The sequence below is a fragment of the Pipistrellus hanaki genome (genome assembly GCF_964339955.1).
Source record: "Pipistrellus hanaki genome assembly, chromosome: 3".
Classification (NCBI taxonomy): Eukaryota; Metazoa; Chordata; class Mammalia; order Chiroptera; family Vespertilionidae; genus Pipistrellus; species Pipistrellus hanaki.
In genome coordinates this window covers 165,397,105-165,412,844 of record NC_140505.1, presented here as the reverse complement: position 1 = coordinate 165,412,844, position 15,740 = coordinate 165,397,105, and the positions used below count along the sequence as shown (strand labels likewise).

The 15,740-nt window shown below is 37.9% G+C and overlaps 1 protein-coding gene across 3 annotated transcripts in view; it reads left to right on the top strand.

Annotated features, from left to right (window-relative positions):
• ATF7IP (activating transcription factor 7 interacting protein) overlaps positions 1–15,740 on the top strand; it is a 92,207-nt gene that overhangs the window by 57,035 nt on the left and 19,432 nt on the right. For all 3 annotated transcript variants that reach the window (XM_084877901.1, XM_084877902.1, XM_084877903.1), the window contains exons 5-10: positions 560–697; positions 4,740–4,805; positions 6,917–6,996; positions 8,765–8,853; positions 12,279–12,911; positions 14,036–14,097. In XM_084877901.1, coding sequence (XP_084734027.1) covers positions 560–697; positions 4,740–4,805; positions 6,917–6,996; positions 8,765–8,853; positions 12,279–12,911; positions 14,036–14,097 — 1,068 coding nt within the window. The remainder of the gene's footprint in view (positions 1–559; positions 698–4,739; positions 4,806–6,916; positions 6,997–8,764; positions 8,854–12,278; positions 12,912–14,035; positions 14,098–15,740) is intronic.

Here is a 15,740-nt window from a genome sequence, read left to right as displayed (position 1 = left end):
TTATAGAGCTGTTAGAAAGATAAAGATATCTCTGTGAAAGAATTTTGAAAACTTTTATGTGTATTGAGAGTTTACTCCTCTTGAACAATGTCATTCAAGTATAATCCATGGACATGTACCATTTTTATTCTTTGTTATGGGTCCATAATGAGATAAAAATGGAAATTGTGAGTATGCATTTAGAAATGTTTTATAGGAATTTTGTAGTGCACTGTAAGTATCTCACAAAAATATCTGGAACATATTAGAAATGTAAAAATGTTGTTTTTTAATTTGTTTCCTGTAAATTAGATTGAGTGTATGGGAAGAAAATATTAAAACTTCAATTTTAAATTATTTTTAAATTTCACCCTCTGGAAATTTTCTTCTTTTTGTATATATTCTTTTTCAGTAGATATTATATATGTAGAAGAGGAGGATTTCAGGGCATCCATTGTGTTATGGATTCCAGCCTAGTTTTTTCATTAATCTAGTTTTACATAGTCCTTAGGAATATTTACTGTTCAGTGCTTGCTGAAATGCCTTCTTTGCTGTAACAAAGGAATATGTATTTTTTTAGGTTGTACAGTGGTTGCTGGAAGAAAAATTGCGTGCACTACAGTGTGCTGTGTTTGATAAGACTTTGGCAGAATTGAAAACACGAGTGGAAAAGATCGAATGTAATAAGAGGCATAAAACAGTTCTTACTGAACTACAGGTTTGTACACTGACTTGAATTGTATGTGCATTTTATAACATTGTTTGTGATACATTTTTGAACTTGTCAATAAAATATATCTAATTTCTAAATTTTAGAAGTAAGAGGAGCCTCTGTTAGTTTCCTAGGACTGCCATAAAAGTGGTGCCCGTTAACTGGGTGGCTTAAACAACAGAAACATATTGTTTCATAGTTCTGGAGGCCAAAAGTTGTATATCAAGGTGTTGGCAGGATTGTTTCTTTCTGAGGGTATGAGGAAGAATCTGTACCATGTGTCTCCTCTGGTTTCTGATAGTTTGTTTATTGACAGTTATGAGTGTTACTTGCCTTGCAAATGCATCACCCTGATCTCTGGCTTTATCTTCACATGACTCTGTACCTGTTTGTGTCTGTGTCTAAATCTCCCCTTTTTACAAGGATACCTACCAGTCATATTGGATTGAGGACCACCCTTATATTAGCATGACCTCATATAAACTAATTACCTCTGCAACTACCTATTTACAAATACGGTCACATTCTGAGATACTTGGGTTTCAGATGTAGTATATGAGGTTTGGATATAAACAGTTTAACCCGTAATACAGCCTCAGAAATTATATACTTAGTACTTCCTAAATACTTTTTTAGTCACCAAAGAAAGACTGGCATCATCTCACTTGTCATAGTATTAAGTAATATTTGTTGAACGTTATTCCTTATATATTAATCCACTTTGTTAAACAAGGTCCAATGTGTCTGAATCCCAATAGTTGTGTAACTTATATTTAAATAGCTACCATTGTGCCATTACCAAGAAATTACAGATATGCCCGAATGGGGAAACCAAGGGCAAATGAAATAGAAGTAATAATCAAATACATAATAACAGAATATGACTGTCCTGAACTAAAAAAAAAAAAAAAAAGTTCATGGCTTTTATTTTATTTTTATTTAAATATACTTTTATTGATTTCAGAGAGGAAGGAAAAGGAAGAGAGAGATAGAAATATCAATGTTGAGGAGAATCTTTGATTGGCTGCCTCCTGCATGCCCCACACTGGGGATCGAGCCTGCAACTTGGGCATGTGCCCTGACTGGGAATCAAACCATAATCTCCTGGTTCATAGGTCAATGCTCAACTATTGAGCCATGCCAGCTGGGCTGTTCGTAGCCTTTAAAAAAAAATCTCACAGAGTACTTGCCAAAATAGAAATCCAGTCTTAGACATTTGATGGCAGATATTTAGAATTATAATTTAGAAAAAATTGTTCATTTTCCTGGATTAAAACAACTTTGATTTTTTAAAAATAATAAATCAAAAAAGATAAGTCCATTTTCAAAACTTTGGTTTTCATTCTCTGCTAATCGTTTACTTTTTTAAGTGATAAAAAAAATTTTTTTTAAAGTGTTTGAATACTACAGATATATATGATATGAAAATGAAGTCCTTCTCCATATATTCTCCCTTAAGGTCTGCCGATCCTAGTCTGTAGAGGTTACCACTTTTACTTTGGTATTATTCCTTCTAGACATTCCCTCATACATAACAAACAAAAAGAAAATTAAAAAAATAATTTTTTAATTAGTTTTCATTTCTTAGTAAAAATAGTATTATGTTACAAACAAAGCAATTTATAGAATACCCACCAGCTAGTCTGACTAAATTCACAATGAAAGATTCTTGTATAAGTTGGGGTATAAAAATATCTTTTAACATACTTTTCTTAAAAAAGTTGCATGAAATATTTTAGTCACAGAAAGGTAAATCCATATTAAGAATATAAAATCATGCTGTTCTGTCCTTGGGTGTTAATCATAAATAACTTAACTCCTGAGGAAAATCTTCAGTTTGGGAATCACAGGTGATTTTTAGGCTTTGCGAGTGGACTTAAATAAGTTGGAAAGTTTGGGGTCTCCTTTAGAAGTGACTACTTCCTGAAAGGAACTTTAAAAATAGATAATACCATTTTTTAAAGTGATGTGTTTATATTAGATATAAGAAATTCTCTGGAGGAGCTCTTCCTTAGTTAGGCCTCATGAATACATTCAGAAGCTTAGTTTATAATTTTTGAAAATATATTTGATATAAAATTGCAATAGCAATAGTAGTAAAAAGAATTGACTGCCCTGGCTGGGTGGGTCAGTTGGTTGGAGTTTTTTCTCATACACCAAAAGGGTTGATTCCTGGTTTGATCCCTGGTCTGGGCACATACAGGAGGCAACTTATCAATGTTTCTCTCTCTCCCTTCCCCTCTCCTCTCCCCCTCCTCCTCTTTCCCCCTCCGTCCATCTCCCCTTCTTCCCCTGCATCTCTCCCCTTCTTCATCTTCTCTCTCAAATCAATAAACATATCCTCAGGTGAAGATAAAAAATAAAAAATAAATTGAATATCACATCTATGCCTTAGTAAAAGACCTAAGGGAAATATAAAGTGTTTACATGTGGTGATGTGATAATTTTTTTTAGTTTTTTTCTTTCTATTCTAATTTAAAATTTTCTGTGAATATGTATTTGGGCAAAATATGTGTTTAGTCAGTTTATGTAAGCAGTACAAATGATTAAAATAATTTCTCTGACAAATATTAATACTAACAAGGTAACATTTTCCTCAGATTATTAAAGAATAACAGAATAATGAAATTAAATGTTGAGCACTCATATAACTGCTATTGAAATTAGAAATGAGCAAAGCTTTTCTGAAAAACATTTAGACAAGAGCCTTAAAAATAGCTGAAACCGGTTTGGCTCAATGGATAGAGCGTCGGCTTGGGGACTGAAAGGTCCCAGGTTCGATTCCGGTCAAGGGCATGTACCTTGGTTGTGGGCACATCCCCAGTGGGGGGTGTGCAAGAGAGGCAGCTGGTCGATGTTTCTCTCTCATCGACATTTCTAGCTCTCTATCTCTCCCCTTTCTCTCTGTTAAAAATCAATAAAAATATATTAAAAAAAAAAAAAAGAGCCTTAAAAATATACTCTGACTTAGGAATTCTGTTTCTGTGAATGTTGCCTATGGAAATCATGTGAAAGAACAAACATTAATTGCAGTGTTATTTGACTCTGGCAGTACATTTGCGAAACATCAATCAGGAAAGTGGAATATATGTGATTTAATATATATGATAGCCTATATAATAACGAGGTAATATGTAAATTGACTATCACTCAACACACAAGATGGCCGCCCTCAGGTGGACACAAGATGGCCGGCAGGGGAGGTGATCAGGTCAGCAGAGGGCAGTTGGGAAGGACCAGGTCTGTGAGGGAGGGCAGTTGGGAGGACCAGACCTGCAGGGGAGGGCAGTTGGGGGGGACCAGGCTTGCAAGGAAGTGCAGTTAGGGGCAATTGGGCTGGCAGGGGAGCAGTTAGGTGTCGATCAGGCTGGCAGTTGAGTGGTTAGCGGTCGATAGGCTGGCAGGCAGAAGCGGTTAGGGACAATCAGGAAGGCAGGCAAGCAGTTGGGAGTCAGCAGTCCAAATTGTTAGAGGGGCAGTTGGACATCCCTCAAGGGGTCCCAGACTGGAGAGGGTGCAAGATGGGCTGAGGTTACTTCCCCCACCTCCCATGCACAAATTTTGTGCACTGGGCCTCTAGTGTGTGTGTGTGTATATCAGTGGTATATATTGATTCAATATATTATACCCTTAAGTAGTATTAGCAAGGGATCTTTATTACTTATAGATATGCTTATTTTTACTACTGCATAATTCTCTGTGAGAAAATTAAATGTGATTACAACTATGTTTAAAAATAACAAAAAACAATCATAGATATTCAGAAATGTACTGGTTTGTGAGCAAACATCCACAGTTCTAGGAGGAAAAAAGCTAACCGTATAAAATTAAGAGTGTTTACCTGCGGGTATCAAATTTAAATCTATTTTAGTTTTCATTACAATTTTCTGTGTTTTTTAAATATATATTTTACAATCAGGTTACTTTATTTATTTTTGTTGTTAGCTATTGTTTGAGGATCCTGTCACCTGTGAGTTTCTCGTAATGTGGGCTCCATTTTAATGCCTTAATGCCACTTGATTTCTGTTCCCGTTTTTGCTTTTTGTAGGCCAAGATAGCCAGGTTAACCAAACGCTTCGGAGCAGCCAAAGAAGATCTTAAGAAAAGACAAGAAGTAAGAATTTCTATTCTTGCACAATTAATATTTAGCTCTAACTGACAATCTTAGGGAATGCTGAATTAGGAGGAAACACTTCCTTTATTATAGTTCTGAAATTTGCTTTCATTCACTATATCTACTGTATGTTGTTTCTGCAGCTCTATAATTTTTAACCCTTTCCTAATTTTAAATTTTCTTATCAATTACTTTTATCTTACAGCATTGTTGAAGCCATATTTTCTATGCATTTTTAAAATTATGTTTTTTGTGCCCTAACTTGTTTGGCTCAGGGGATAAAGCATCGGCCTGCAGACTGAAGGGGCTTGGGTTTGATTCTGGTCAAGGGCACATGCCCTGGTTGTGGGCTCGATCCCCAATAGTGGGTGTGCAGAAAGGCAGCCTATCAATGATTCTCTTGCATCATTGATGTTTTTATCTCTCTCTCCCTCTCCCTTCTTCTCTGAATTCAATAAAAATATATGTTTTTAAAAAGTTATGTTTTTTGGATTTGTCCTAGTCTAATCTGTTATCATTTTGGTACTCCACTGCCTTCAATAGTCCTATCCTGCCTTTCCTTTCTTACACTATGTAAGTTAAGTCCAAACATGGTAGCATAACATAAACAATATTCTATAGTCTAGTTTTTCTTTTTGTTGTTTCCTTAGTTACTCTGTAGTACATTATTTAAACATTTAAAAAATATGTTTTTATCGATTTTTACAGAAAAAGAAAGGGGGAGAGAGAGAGAGAAACATGGATGTGAAAAACATCAATTGGTTGCCTCCCGCATACATCCATTCCAACAGGGATCGAGCTTGAAACTTGGGTATGTGCCCTCCCTATTGGGTATCGAACTGGCTACCTTTTGGTACACAATGATGACATTCAACCAAGTGGGCATGCAGTACATATTTTTAATACAGCATTTGCATGTTGCTTTATAGTTTTTCAATTGGATTTCTTTCTCTTCCTTATGACTTTTATACCCATTTGAGCAATTCACATTTCTTTTTGTCTTGATAGATTCATTGTCTGGTACATGATATTGCCAATAATAATTATTTCATTAATAATCACTATTTCTACAGGATTTTTCTCTCTGGATTCATTTTCCTATCTCACTTGACTTAAAAACAATTTTATAGTTTCAACCTTACCTTGTCCCTCCACCCCCACTCACTCTCTTCCCCCAGCAGCAAATAATTTGTTCTTCATCTTTTTTTTTTTTTAATATATTTTATTGATTTTTTTATAGAGAGGAAGGGATAGGGATAGAGAGCTAGAAACATCGATGTGAGAGAGACATCGATCAGCCGGCTCCTGCACACCCCCTCCTGGGGATGTGCCCGCAACCAAGGTACATGCCCCTGACTGGAATTGAACCTGGGACCCCTCAGTCCGCAGACCGACGCTCTATCCACTGAGCCAAACCGGTTTCGGCTGTTCTTCATCTTTATATTGTTTTTACTTAACTTTTAAAATTCTGTTTTTTCTCTTTTGTCCTTGAGTAACTGACAGTGGGTTTTTTCCTTTGTTCTATATAGACTAATTTCCCCAAACTCACTTAGGCATACCCAAAGATTTTTTTTATTATAGTTTTCTTCAATTATATAATTTCATGATTTTAAATTCCATTTTCTCAACTTTGTTTCTTTGTCATAATGTGTAAAATGAGGTATTTTATTTCTTATATTAGAAAATTTGTATAAATTTTTTGGAACCATTTTTATTTGCTATGCCTGCATGCCTAGTAAAGTATATATTGACATTCACTAGATATTTATTGAATGAGAATATCTGGTTTATTATTAATATTTTTATTGTTTTATTTATTGAGCCCTTAAAGCATGTAAACCATTTTCATAGTCTTCATTTTATTGGCTCATCTAAAAAAACTGAGGTATCACAATTATTACATTTGTCTTTCATATAATAAACAGTTGTTTCCATTAAGTACTGTGCTTAAGATACAGCTAACAAGTGGTAATTCCAAGATTCACATTCTTGTCTCAACTAATAATATTTTTCATGGAATTATAGAAGTAACAGATAATATATTGATAAAGTATTTAAGGTCTTATTTTTAAAGATTTGTTTTATTTTACCTTGGTATTTTTCTCCCTCAGAATCCACCAAATCCACCTGTACCTGCATCACCAGGAAAGCCTGTAGTTGAAGTCACCAGCAATAATAATGTGCCCTATAGGTGAGACTAATAAACAGTCTATTTGTCAAGTTTTTTTTTAAACAATATCTTTTATTTATTTTTTATTTATTTATTTTTTTTAAATTACTTAATTGATTAAGGTATCACATATTTGTCCTATTTGTCAAGTTTTTATTTCTCCCTCACTGGGGGATATTTTCCCATTGCTTTTAGCTAGAGTGGAAGGGAGAAAAAGAGGGAGGTGGGGAGGGAAGAAGGGTTACTGTAGTTGGGGGAAGAACATCGATGTGAGAGAGACACATTGACAGGTTGCCTCCTGCATGTGGGGACTGAACCTGCAACCCAGATATGTACTGTTGACTAGGAATCGAACCTAGAACCCTTTGATGCATGGGCCTACTCTAACCACTGAGAACACTGGCCAGGCCCTCTTTTTCTACCTTTTAAAAATAAAATTCACTCATTTTTCCCACCCACCAGCCCCCACTTTTGGTAACTATCAATCTGCTCTCTATATGAATTTTAAAATTACATATATATTTTTTAGATTTCTTAAAATAAATTTTGTTTTTTTTTTAGATTTCTTTCTCTGTTTAATTTTACTTATCAGAATACCATCAAGATCCATCCATGTTGGGGGTCAAACGGGAAAAAAATTTTTATGGCTAAATAATACTCCAATGTGTGTATGTACAGAAGTTTGTTTATCCATTCATCCATAGGTGAACACTTAAGTTGTTTCCATATCTTGGTTATTTTAAATAATGCTGCATTGAAAATGGTGGTGCATATATCTTTTCTAATTAGCGTTTTGGTTTACTTCGAACAAATATCCAGATGTGTAATTGCTGTATTATATGGTAGCTCTATTTTTAATTTTTTTGAGGAAGCTTTGTACTGTTTTCCATAGTGGCTGCACCAATTTTCATTTGCAGCAGTAGTGTGCATGATTTTTAAGTAGCAAGTCTTTTAAGTTTCCAAATAAATCATATATAGGATCTAATGAACAAAATAAACTCAGAGACATAGAAGCATGGTACAGACTGTCGAATCTCAGTGGGAATGTGTGGGTAGGTGGGAAGAGATCAAAGAACTTGTATGCATGTAACCCATGAACACAGGCAATAGGGTGGTGAAGGCCTGGGATGAGGGGTGGGATGGCTAGAAGGGATCAGTGAGGGGAGGAGGGTGGGAAGAGGACATATGTAATACTTCCTTTTCTGGTAATATTTTCAGCAATAAAGATTTTTTTTAAAGTAATAAAATAATAAGAAAAAGTTTCTGATTTTATTTTGCAGAAACATCTTGGAATCTAATCTTATGTATTTGTATAGAGGTAATAAGTAGTATACTGAATTAAGTGTATTTCCTTCCTTTTTGCTTTGTTATAATTGGTCATTTGTGGAAAGTTTATTATAAAGCTTTCTTTGGTCATTTCAGATTTCTTTTATCACTTGTACTAAATAGTATTCTCTCAAGTAACAGAAATGCTTTGGTCAGGGGTGATAAAAACTAGTGTCTGCAGATTTTAGGACCTACATTTGGTTTTCAGGTAAAAGTATTGAGGACATTAGAATATAAGGGAAGACTCTTTCCTAATGTCATAGGACACCTCCCCTTCTGCCCCTAGCATTCTGAATTCTATGTGTTAGTTTTTCCTCAGCATTCACTTGAAGTTTAATGCTGCAATGCCTGTCTAACCACTCTTTTTTTCCCCTATGGGCCACTACTTTATCTATACATAAATTGATGTTCCCTACAATGTTATATTTATGACTGACTATTTTTGTGTATATATATTCCATAGAAATGCAGGTACAGTGAGACAGTTGCTGGAGTCCAAAAGAAATGTAAGCGAGAGTACACCACCATCCATTCAAACCCCTGTGAATACAGGTAACAATATTCTTTAACAATGGAATACATTTTCTTAGTGTAATTGAATGCTTTGGTTTCTTTTCTTTTAAGGATGAAATTTGATAAGAAACTGAGCATACTGATCTGAATTTGAATGCTTAAGTATATAATTTTATTTAAACACTAGTGGCTCAGTGCACGAAATTCGTGCACGGGGCAGGGGAGGAGGTGTTCCTCAGCCCAGCCTGTACCCCCTCCGATATGGGACCCTTAGAAGGATGTCCTACTGCCAGTTTACAGCGATTGGGCCTCTCACAACCCAGGACTGCTGGCTCCACCCGCTAACCCGCCTGCCTGCCTGCCTGATTGCCCCTAACCACTCTGCCTGCCAGCCTGCTAACCCCCAAATGCTCCCCCTGCCAGCCTGATCATCCCCAACTGCCCCCCATGCCAGCCTGTTCACCCCCAACTGCCATCACCCCTTGCTGGCCTGCTCACCCTCACTTTCCTTCCCTACTGGCCTGCTCACCCCCAACTACCCCTCTGCTGGCCTGCTCACTCCAAACTGCTCCCCCCCCCCCCCCCCCCCCCCCACTGTCCTGATCACCTCCAACTGACCCCCACTGACAGTCTGCTCATCCCCAACTGGGCCACCTGCTGGTCTGTTTACTCTCAATGGCCCCTGCCATCTCATCTTGGCCTGATCACCCTCCAGTGACCCAAGGTCCCAGCCCCTCCTTTCCCCTCAATGCCTCCTTGAGCGGAGGCCAAGGCTGGCTGGAAGCAAGTATCTAGGGTTTATTTATCTTTTATAATTGAAACTTTGTAGCCTTGAGCGGAGGCCAGAGCTGGCCAGGCCGGGGTAACCCAAGCCTCCTGCTTGCTCCAGCTCCGTGGCCAGCCACCATCTTGGTTGGGTTAATTTGTATACCCACTCCTAATTGGCTGGTGGGTGTGGCTTTTAGCTGTAGCAGAATGACGGTTAATTTGCATGTTTCTCTTTTATTAGTGTAGATTAGAGGCATAATGCACGAATTCATGCATGGGTATAGTCCAGCTGACCCAGCCCAAATTGAGTGGCTGGCTTTATATATATATATCACAGTGCATGAAATTCATGAACTTGGGGGGGGTCTCTCAGCCCGGCTGCACGCTCTCATAGCCTGGGACCCCTTGGGGGATGTCCGACTGATGGCTTAGGCCCGCTCTGCTCTAAGCCATCAATTGGACATCCTTAGTGCTGCCACAGAAGCAGGAGAGGCTCCCGCCACTGCCAATGTGCTCACCAGCCATGAGCCCGGCTTCTAGCTGAGTGGCGCTCCACCTGTAGGAGCACACTGACCACCAGGGGGCAGCTGCTGCGTTGAGTGTCTGCCCCTTGGTGGTCAGTGTGCGATAGAGCAATGGGTCATTTTGCCATTCAATCGATTTGCATATCAGCTATTTATTTATTTATTTTTTAAAGTCACCGTTTTTATTTTATTATTTAAAAAAAATATATTTTGTTGATTTTTTGCAGAGAGTGATAGAGAGCTAGAAATGTCAATGAGAGGGAAACATCAACCAGCTGCCTCTTGCACACCCCCTACCAGGGATGTGCCTGCAACCAATGTACATGCCCTTGACCGGAATCGAACCTGGGACCTTTCAGTCTGCAGACCGACACTCTACTACTGAGCCAAACCGGCTTCAGCAAGGCTAGCTTTTTTAGAGAGTTGTGGATATTTTCTTTGAAAGTCAAGTAGTAGTTTGTTTGTTTATTTTTTTTATTGATTTCAGAGAGGAAGGGAGAGGGAGAGAGAGAAACATCAATGATGAGAGAGAATGGAATCAAAACTGCAACCCTTCAGTGTTCTGGCCGATGCTCTATCCACTGAGCCAAGCCCTATAGGGCTATTTTGTTTCCTTTTTACTGTGAACATGTGATGGTAAAGAATGTAGTAATAATTTTAGTACTACTACTTTACTTTTGTACTGAAGTATCATAAGTTTTACTCGCCATTGCTTTGGCTCCATCAGTGCAAATATCTACATGGTGAAAAGTAAAGTAATGTTTTATTATTGATGAGAAAATAGTTTTGATATTGCAAGCTCCTGAAAGTGTCTCAATTACCCCAAGTATCCCGCAAACCATACCTTGAAAATTGCTGCTCTAAATATGCTTGTGATTTTGGAAGAAACAGTACAAATCAATGAGAAAAACCCTTATTTCACCTCCCATCTACACTCTGCCATCTTCCATCTATATATATAAAAGGCTAATATGTAAAGTGTCCCCTTGGGAGTTTGACCAGGAGACTGAGAGTTTGATCATTCACTATGAAGTGTGTTGACCACCAGGAGGTGGTGTGGAACAAAGAAAGGCCCGGGCCAGCAGCTGGGAAAGGAAAGCTTCAGCCAGCATCTGGGGAAGGAAGTCCCCAGTAGGCAGCTGGAAGGCCCTGATCACAGACCAGGCTAGAGACCCTACATGGGCATGAATTTCGTACACTGGGCCTCTAGTCCTATATAATAAAAAACTATTGTAATATGCTAATTAGACCAATAGCAGAACAGCCTTTTGGAATGACCAGTGGGCATGGGGCAGGGCCATGAGGCAGCCTGGGCTGTGAGGGCTGAGCCCCTTGCACAGATTTTGTGCATAAGACCTCTAGTATTATATAATGTTAAAAGATTGTCAGTATAGTCAGCCTTCTGTCTCTAGTTCCTCTCCCAGGCAATTCAATTCAACTTGATCTGAAGATCCAATCTCATATGGTCCAAATGATAAAATACATTACCAAGTTTACCTATTTATTGATAGTGATGATGCTGACTAGACTTTCTATTTGAGTTTATATATTGCTAGTGTTCCAAAGTATTTGTAATGTTTTTTATTATTATTATTTTTTAAAAAAATATATTTTTATTGATTTTGTACAGAGAGGAATGTAGAGAGAGTTAGAAACATCGATGAGAGAGAGTCATCGATCAGCTGCCTCTTGCACACCCCCTACTGGGGATATGCCCACAACCAAGGTACATACATGCCCTTGACTGGAATTGAACCCGGGACCCTTCAGTCCCCAAGCCGACGCTCTATCCATTGAGCCAAACCGGTCTCGGCAGTATTTGTAATGTTTTAAATGTAGTTTCAAAAATATCTAGATAATATTACCAATTTCTCAGTTATTTTTCAGTTATGCTATAGTTATTACAATAATTTTCAGACACTGTTTTGATAAGGAGATAGCAATCCTCCATATTAATCATAAATCATGTGATGTTTTCATAATATACTGATCATAGGTGCAAAATGCTTCTACAAATTTAATTCTAAGAAGTTCAAGAATTTAAATCTGGAAAAAATTTCATTTTGAAGGACTTTACTGTATCTACTGTAATCCATTAAGTTTTCATTGTGTTATCCTAGCTGATAAATGGAGATAGCCATTTAAACTGAGATTTCTTTTTTCTTTCTATAGTGTCTTCAACCAATCTCATCACTCCTCCAACAGTTGTCAGTAGTCAACCTAAATTGCAGACTCCAGTGACTTCGGGTTCTCTGACACCAATTCTTCCTGCACCCAGCACAGCTACAGTAGTTGCTACTACGCAGGTGCCTAGTGGAAATCCCCAGCCTACAATATCTTTACAATCATTACCAGTGATTTTGCATGTACCTGTTGCAGTATCCTCCCAACCTCAACTCCTACAGAGCCATCCTGGGACTTTAGTAACTAATCAACCATCTGGCAACGTTGAATTCATTTCTGTACAGAGCCCACCTACAGTGAGCAGTCTCACCAAAAATCCAGTATCCTTGCCATCCTTGCCAAATCCCACTAAACCAAACAACGTTACTTCTGTGCCCAGTTCTAGTATTCAAAGGAACTCTCCTGCTAGTGCTGCACCATTAGGAACAACACTTGCTGTACAGGCTGTTCCAACAGCACACTCTATTGTACAAGCCACAAGGACTTCTTTACCCACAGTAGGCCCATCAGGACTCTACAGTACATCAAATAATCGTGGTCCTATACAGATGAAAATTCCAATTTCTGCTTTTAGTACTTCATCTCCTGCAGAACAGAGCAGCACTACTACCCCAAGAATTGGTAAGTCAGTGTCTAGATTAAATAATAGAAAAGAAAGCTTACTAATGATCTGTAGATAATGGATCTTTTATGTTTGTTTGTAGAAGTGGCTAGCATTATTGGAAAAACAAAATAAATAAAATATTCTGCAGGTTATTTTTAGTGAGCTTTTAGTTACATAAGAAATTATGTTGTTAAAATGGGATTTGAGAGAGAGATTGTTTTTAGTGAGAGGCTAGCATTCATATTTAACTTTTAGGAATTTTTCTAATATGGATGAATTTTTTATTTAGGCTTTGTAGCAAGCATTATTTTATAATACATTTCAGGATTATATGAATAGAATGAATTTATTTTAAAGTATATAATTCACCTAATATATACTTAAAAGAGGAAAATAAACATCAGATATTTTCCCTGCCCATTTGTATGCTCATCACTCACATCTTCCAAATTTGAACAGTTTAAAAATAGGTTCTGCCCTTTATAGTTTACTACACAATACTTGATTGTTTTTTGTTTTATATTTTTCCCTATGACATATTATATGATTATGTATGTATACATGTGTACTTTGAAGTATTGCAAAAGGAGAGCTTGATTGTATCTGCATTTAAAATCTTTTAAACACTTCTTTTAACTACATTTTGTATGCATTCTTTTTTTTCAATTATAGTTAACATTCAATATTATTTTATCTTAATTTCAGTTATAGAATAGTGGTTAGACAATCATATAATTTATGAAGTGATTTCTTTGATAAGTTTAGTAACCACCTGGTACTATACATAGTTATTACAATATTATTGACTATATTCCCTACAATATATATTATATCCCTATGACTATTTTGTAACTACCAATTTGTATTTCTTAGTCCCTTTAGCTTTTTCACCCAACCCTCATCCCATTTGGCCACCATCAGTTTGTTCCTTTGAATAATTAACACTTAGCCTAGAGAGAGGTTCATGCTGGGTAACAAATCTCTTATAGTTATTTAAATTATAAGTGTGTGTGTGTGTGTATGTGTGTGTGTGTGTGTGTACATGTACGGATGCATGTTTATGTATATAAAGCACAACCCAACTTTTCACATTTTTAGGTGCTTTTAAAAATGGCTGACTTTTTAAATTTTGACTCCTCAGAAAGCCAGACAAACAAAACAATCGATACTTCTGTTAAGAAAGCAGCTGATAGCACATCACAGGTAAGATTTTCCTTCTGTTTTAAATTAAAATTCTAATAGTCCATGAAAGAATGGATTTCTACCAATATTCTTTAATACAATGAAAATTATTCTGTGTTCTTTACAACTCTTCAAATATTTCCAAACAGCTTCTCTGTAATATTGTACAAGAACTGACTTTCTTTGCTTAGTAATTCTCCTAGAAATAATGTTAGTTTATTATATTGACTAACTGCTTGGCTTATATAATTGACAGTCCAGCTATTTGCCTAAGTGACAAATAAAAAATAGTGTGAAATAGCCTGTGATTCTTTAGAATATCCCTTTCTGATTACTTATGACTAACATTTTTTTCTGTAAGAAATCTTTAAAGTTAGTAGAGTTAAAGAAATCTGAATGGCCAGTATGAAATGGTTGTTGTTTAATCAGACCTAGTTAGGAACTCTTTAAATATGTAAAATATTATCTTTTTTGTAGTCACTGAATGAAATTTCTCTAATGTCCTCCTAATAATTATTTGTCAACATATTTCATGTAAAATGTATTATTATAACATATATTTTATTCACATATCTCATTTCACACAATATATTGTATCATTAATATATTTAATACTAGAGAATTTTGTGCACCGGGTGCCAGGAGAAGGGGGGTAGAGGGTGTCCCTCAGCCAGCCTGCACCCTCTCCAATCTGGGATCCCTCTCACAAACTGGGATTGCTGGCTCCCAACTGCTCGTCTGCCTGCCTGCCTGATTGCCCCTAACTGCTTCTGCCTATCACCCCTAATCACTCCCCTGCCAGTCTGATTGATGCCTAACTGCACCCCTGCCAGCCCAATTGCCCCTAACTGCCCTCCCCTGCAGGCCCGGTCTCCCCCCAACTGTCCTTCCCTGCAGGCCTGATTGCCCCCAACTTCCCTCCTCTGCTGGTCTGGAAGAAGCCAAGCTTTCCACCTGCCCTTACCAGCCTAAGCCTCCACGCAAGGCTACAAAGTTTCAATTATAAAAGGTAAACAAATCCAAACAGAAATGGCTGCCGGCCACTTCTTGGCTCCACTCCAGGCTACAAAGTTTCAATTGTAGAAGGTAAATAAATTCCAGATACTAGGGCCTCCTCTTGGGTAGCCAGGGGGCGTGGCTGGCCTGCAAACCTCCACAGGCCCCTTGTTCAGGCCACCCCATGTCCCAAGGGAACCCCCACCCTGATCCGGGACACCCTTCAGGGTAAACCAGCTGGCCCCCACTCGTGCACCAGGCTTCTATCCTATCTAATAAAAGAGTAATATGTAGATTGACCATCACTCCAACACACAAGATCAAGATAGCTGCCCCCCTGTGGTCAAAGATCCTGCCCCTATGTGGACACAAGATGGCCACCACAAGATGGCCAGCAGGTGAGGGCAGTTGGGATAACCAGCTGGCAGAGGTGGGAAGTTAGGGGCAAACAGGCTGGCAGGGGAGCAATTAGGCATCAATCAGGCTGGCATGGGAGTGGTTAGGGGGTGATCAGGCTGGCAGGCAGAAGTGGTTAGGGGCAATCAGGAAGGCAGTTAGGCGAACAGTTGGGAGCCAACAGTCCTGGATTGTGAGAGGGGTAGTCGGACATCCCTCGAGGGGTCCCAGATTGGAGAGGGTGCAGGCTGGGCTGAGGGACACAATCCCTC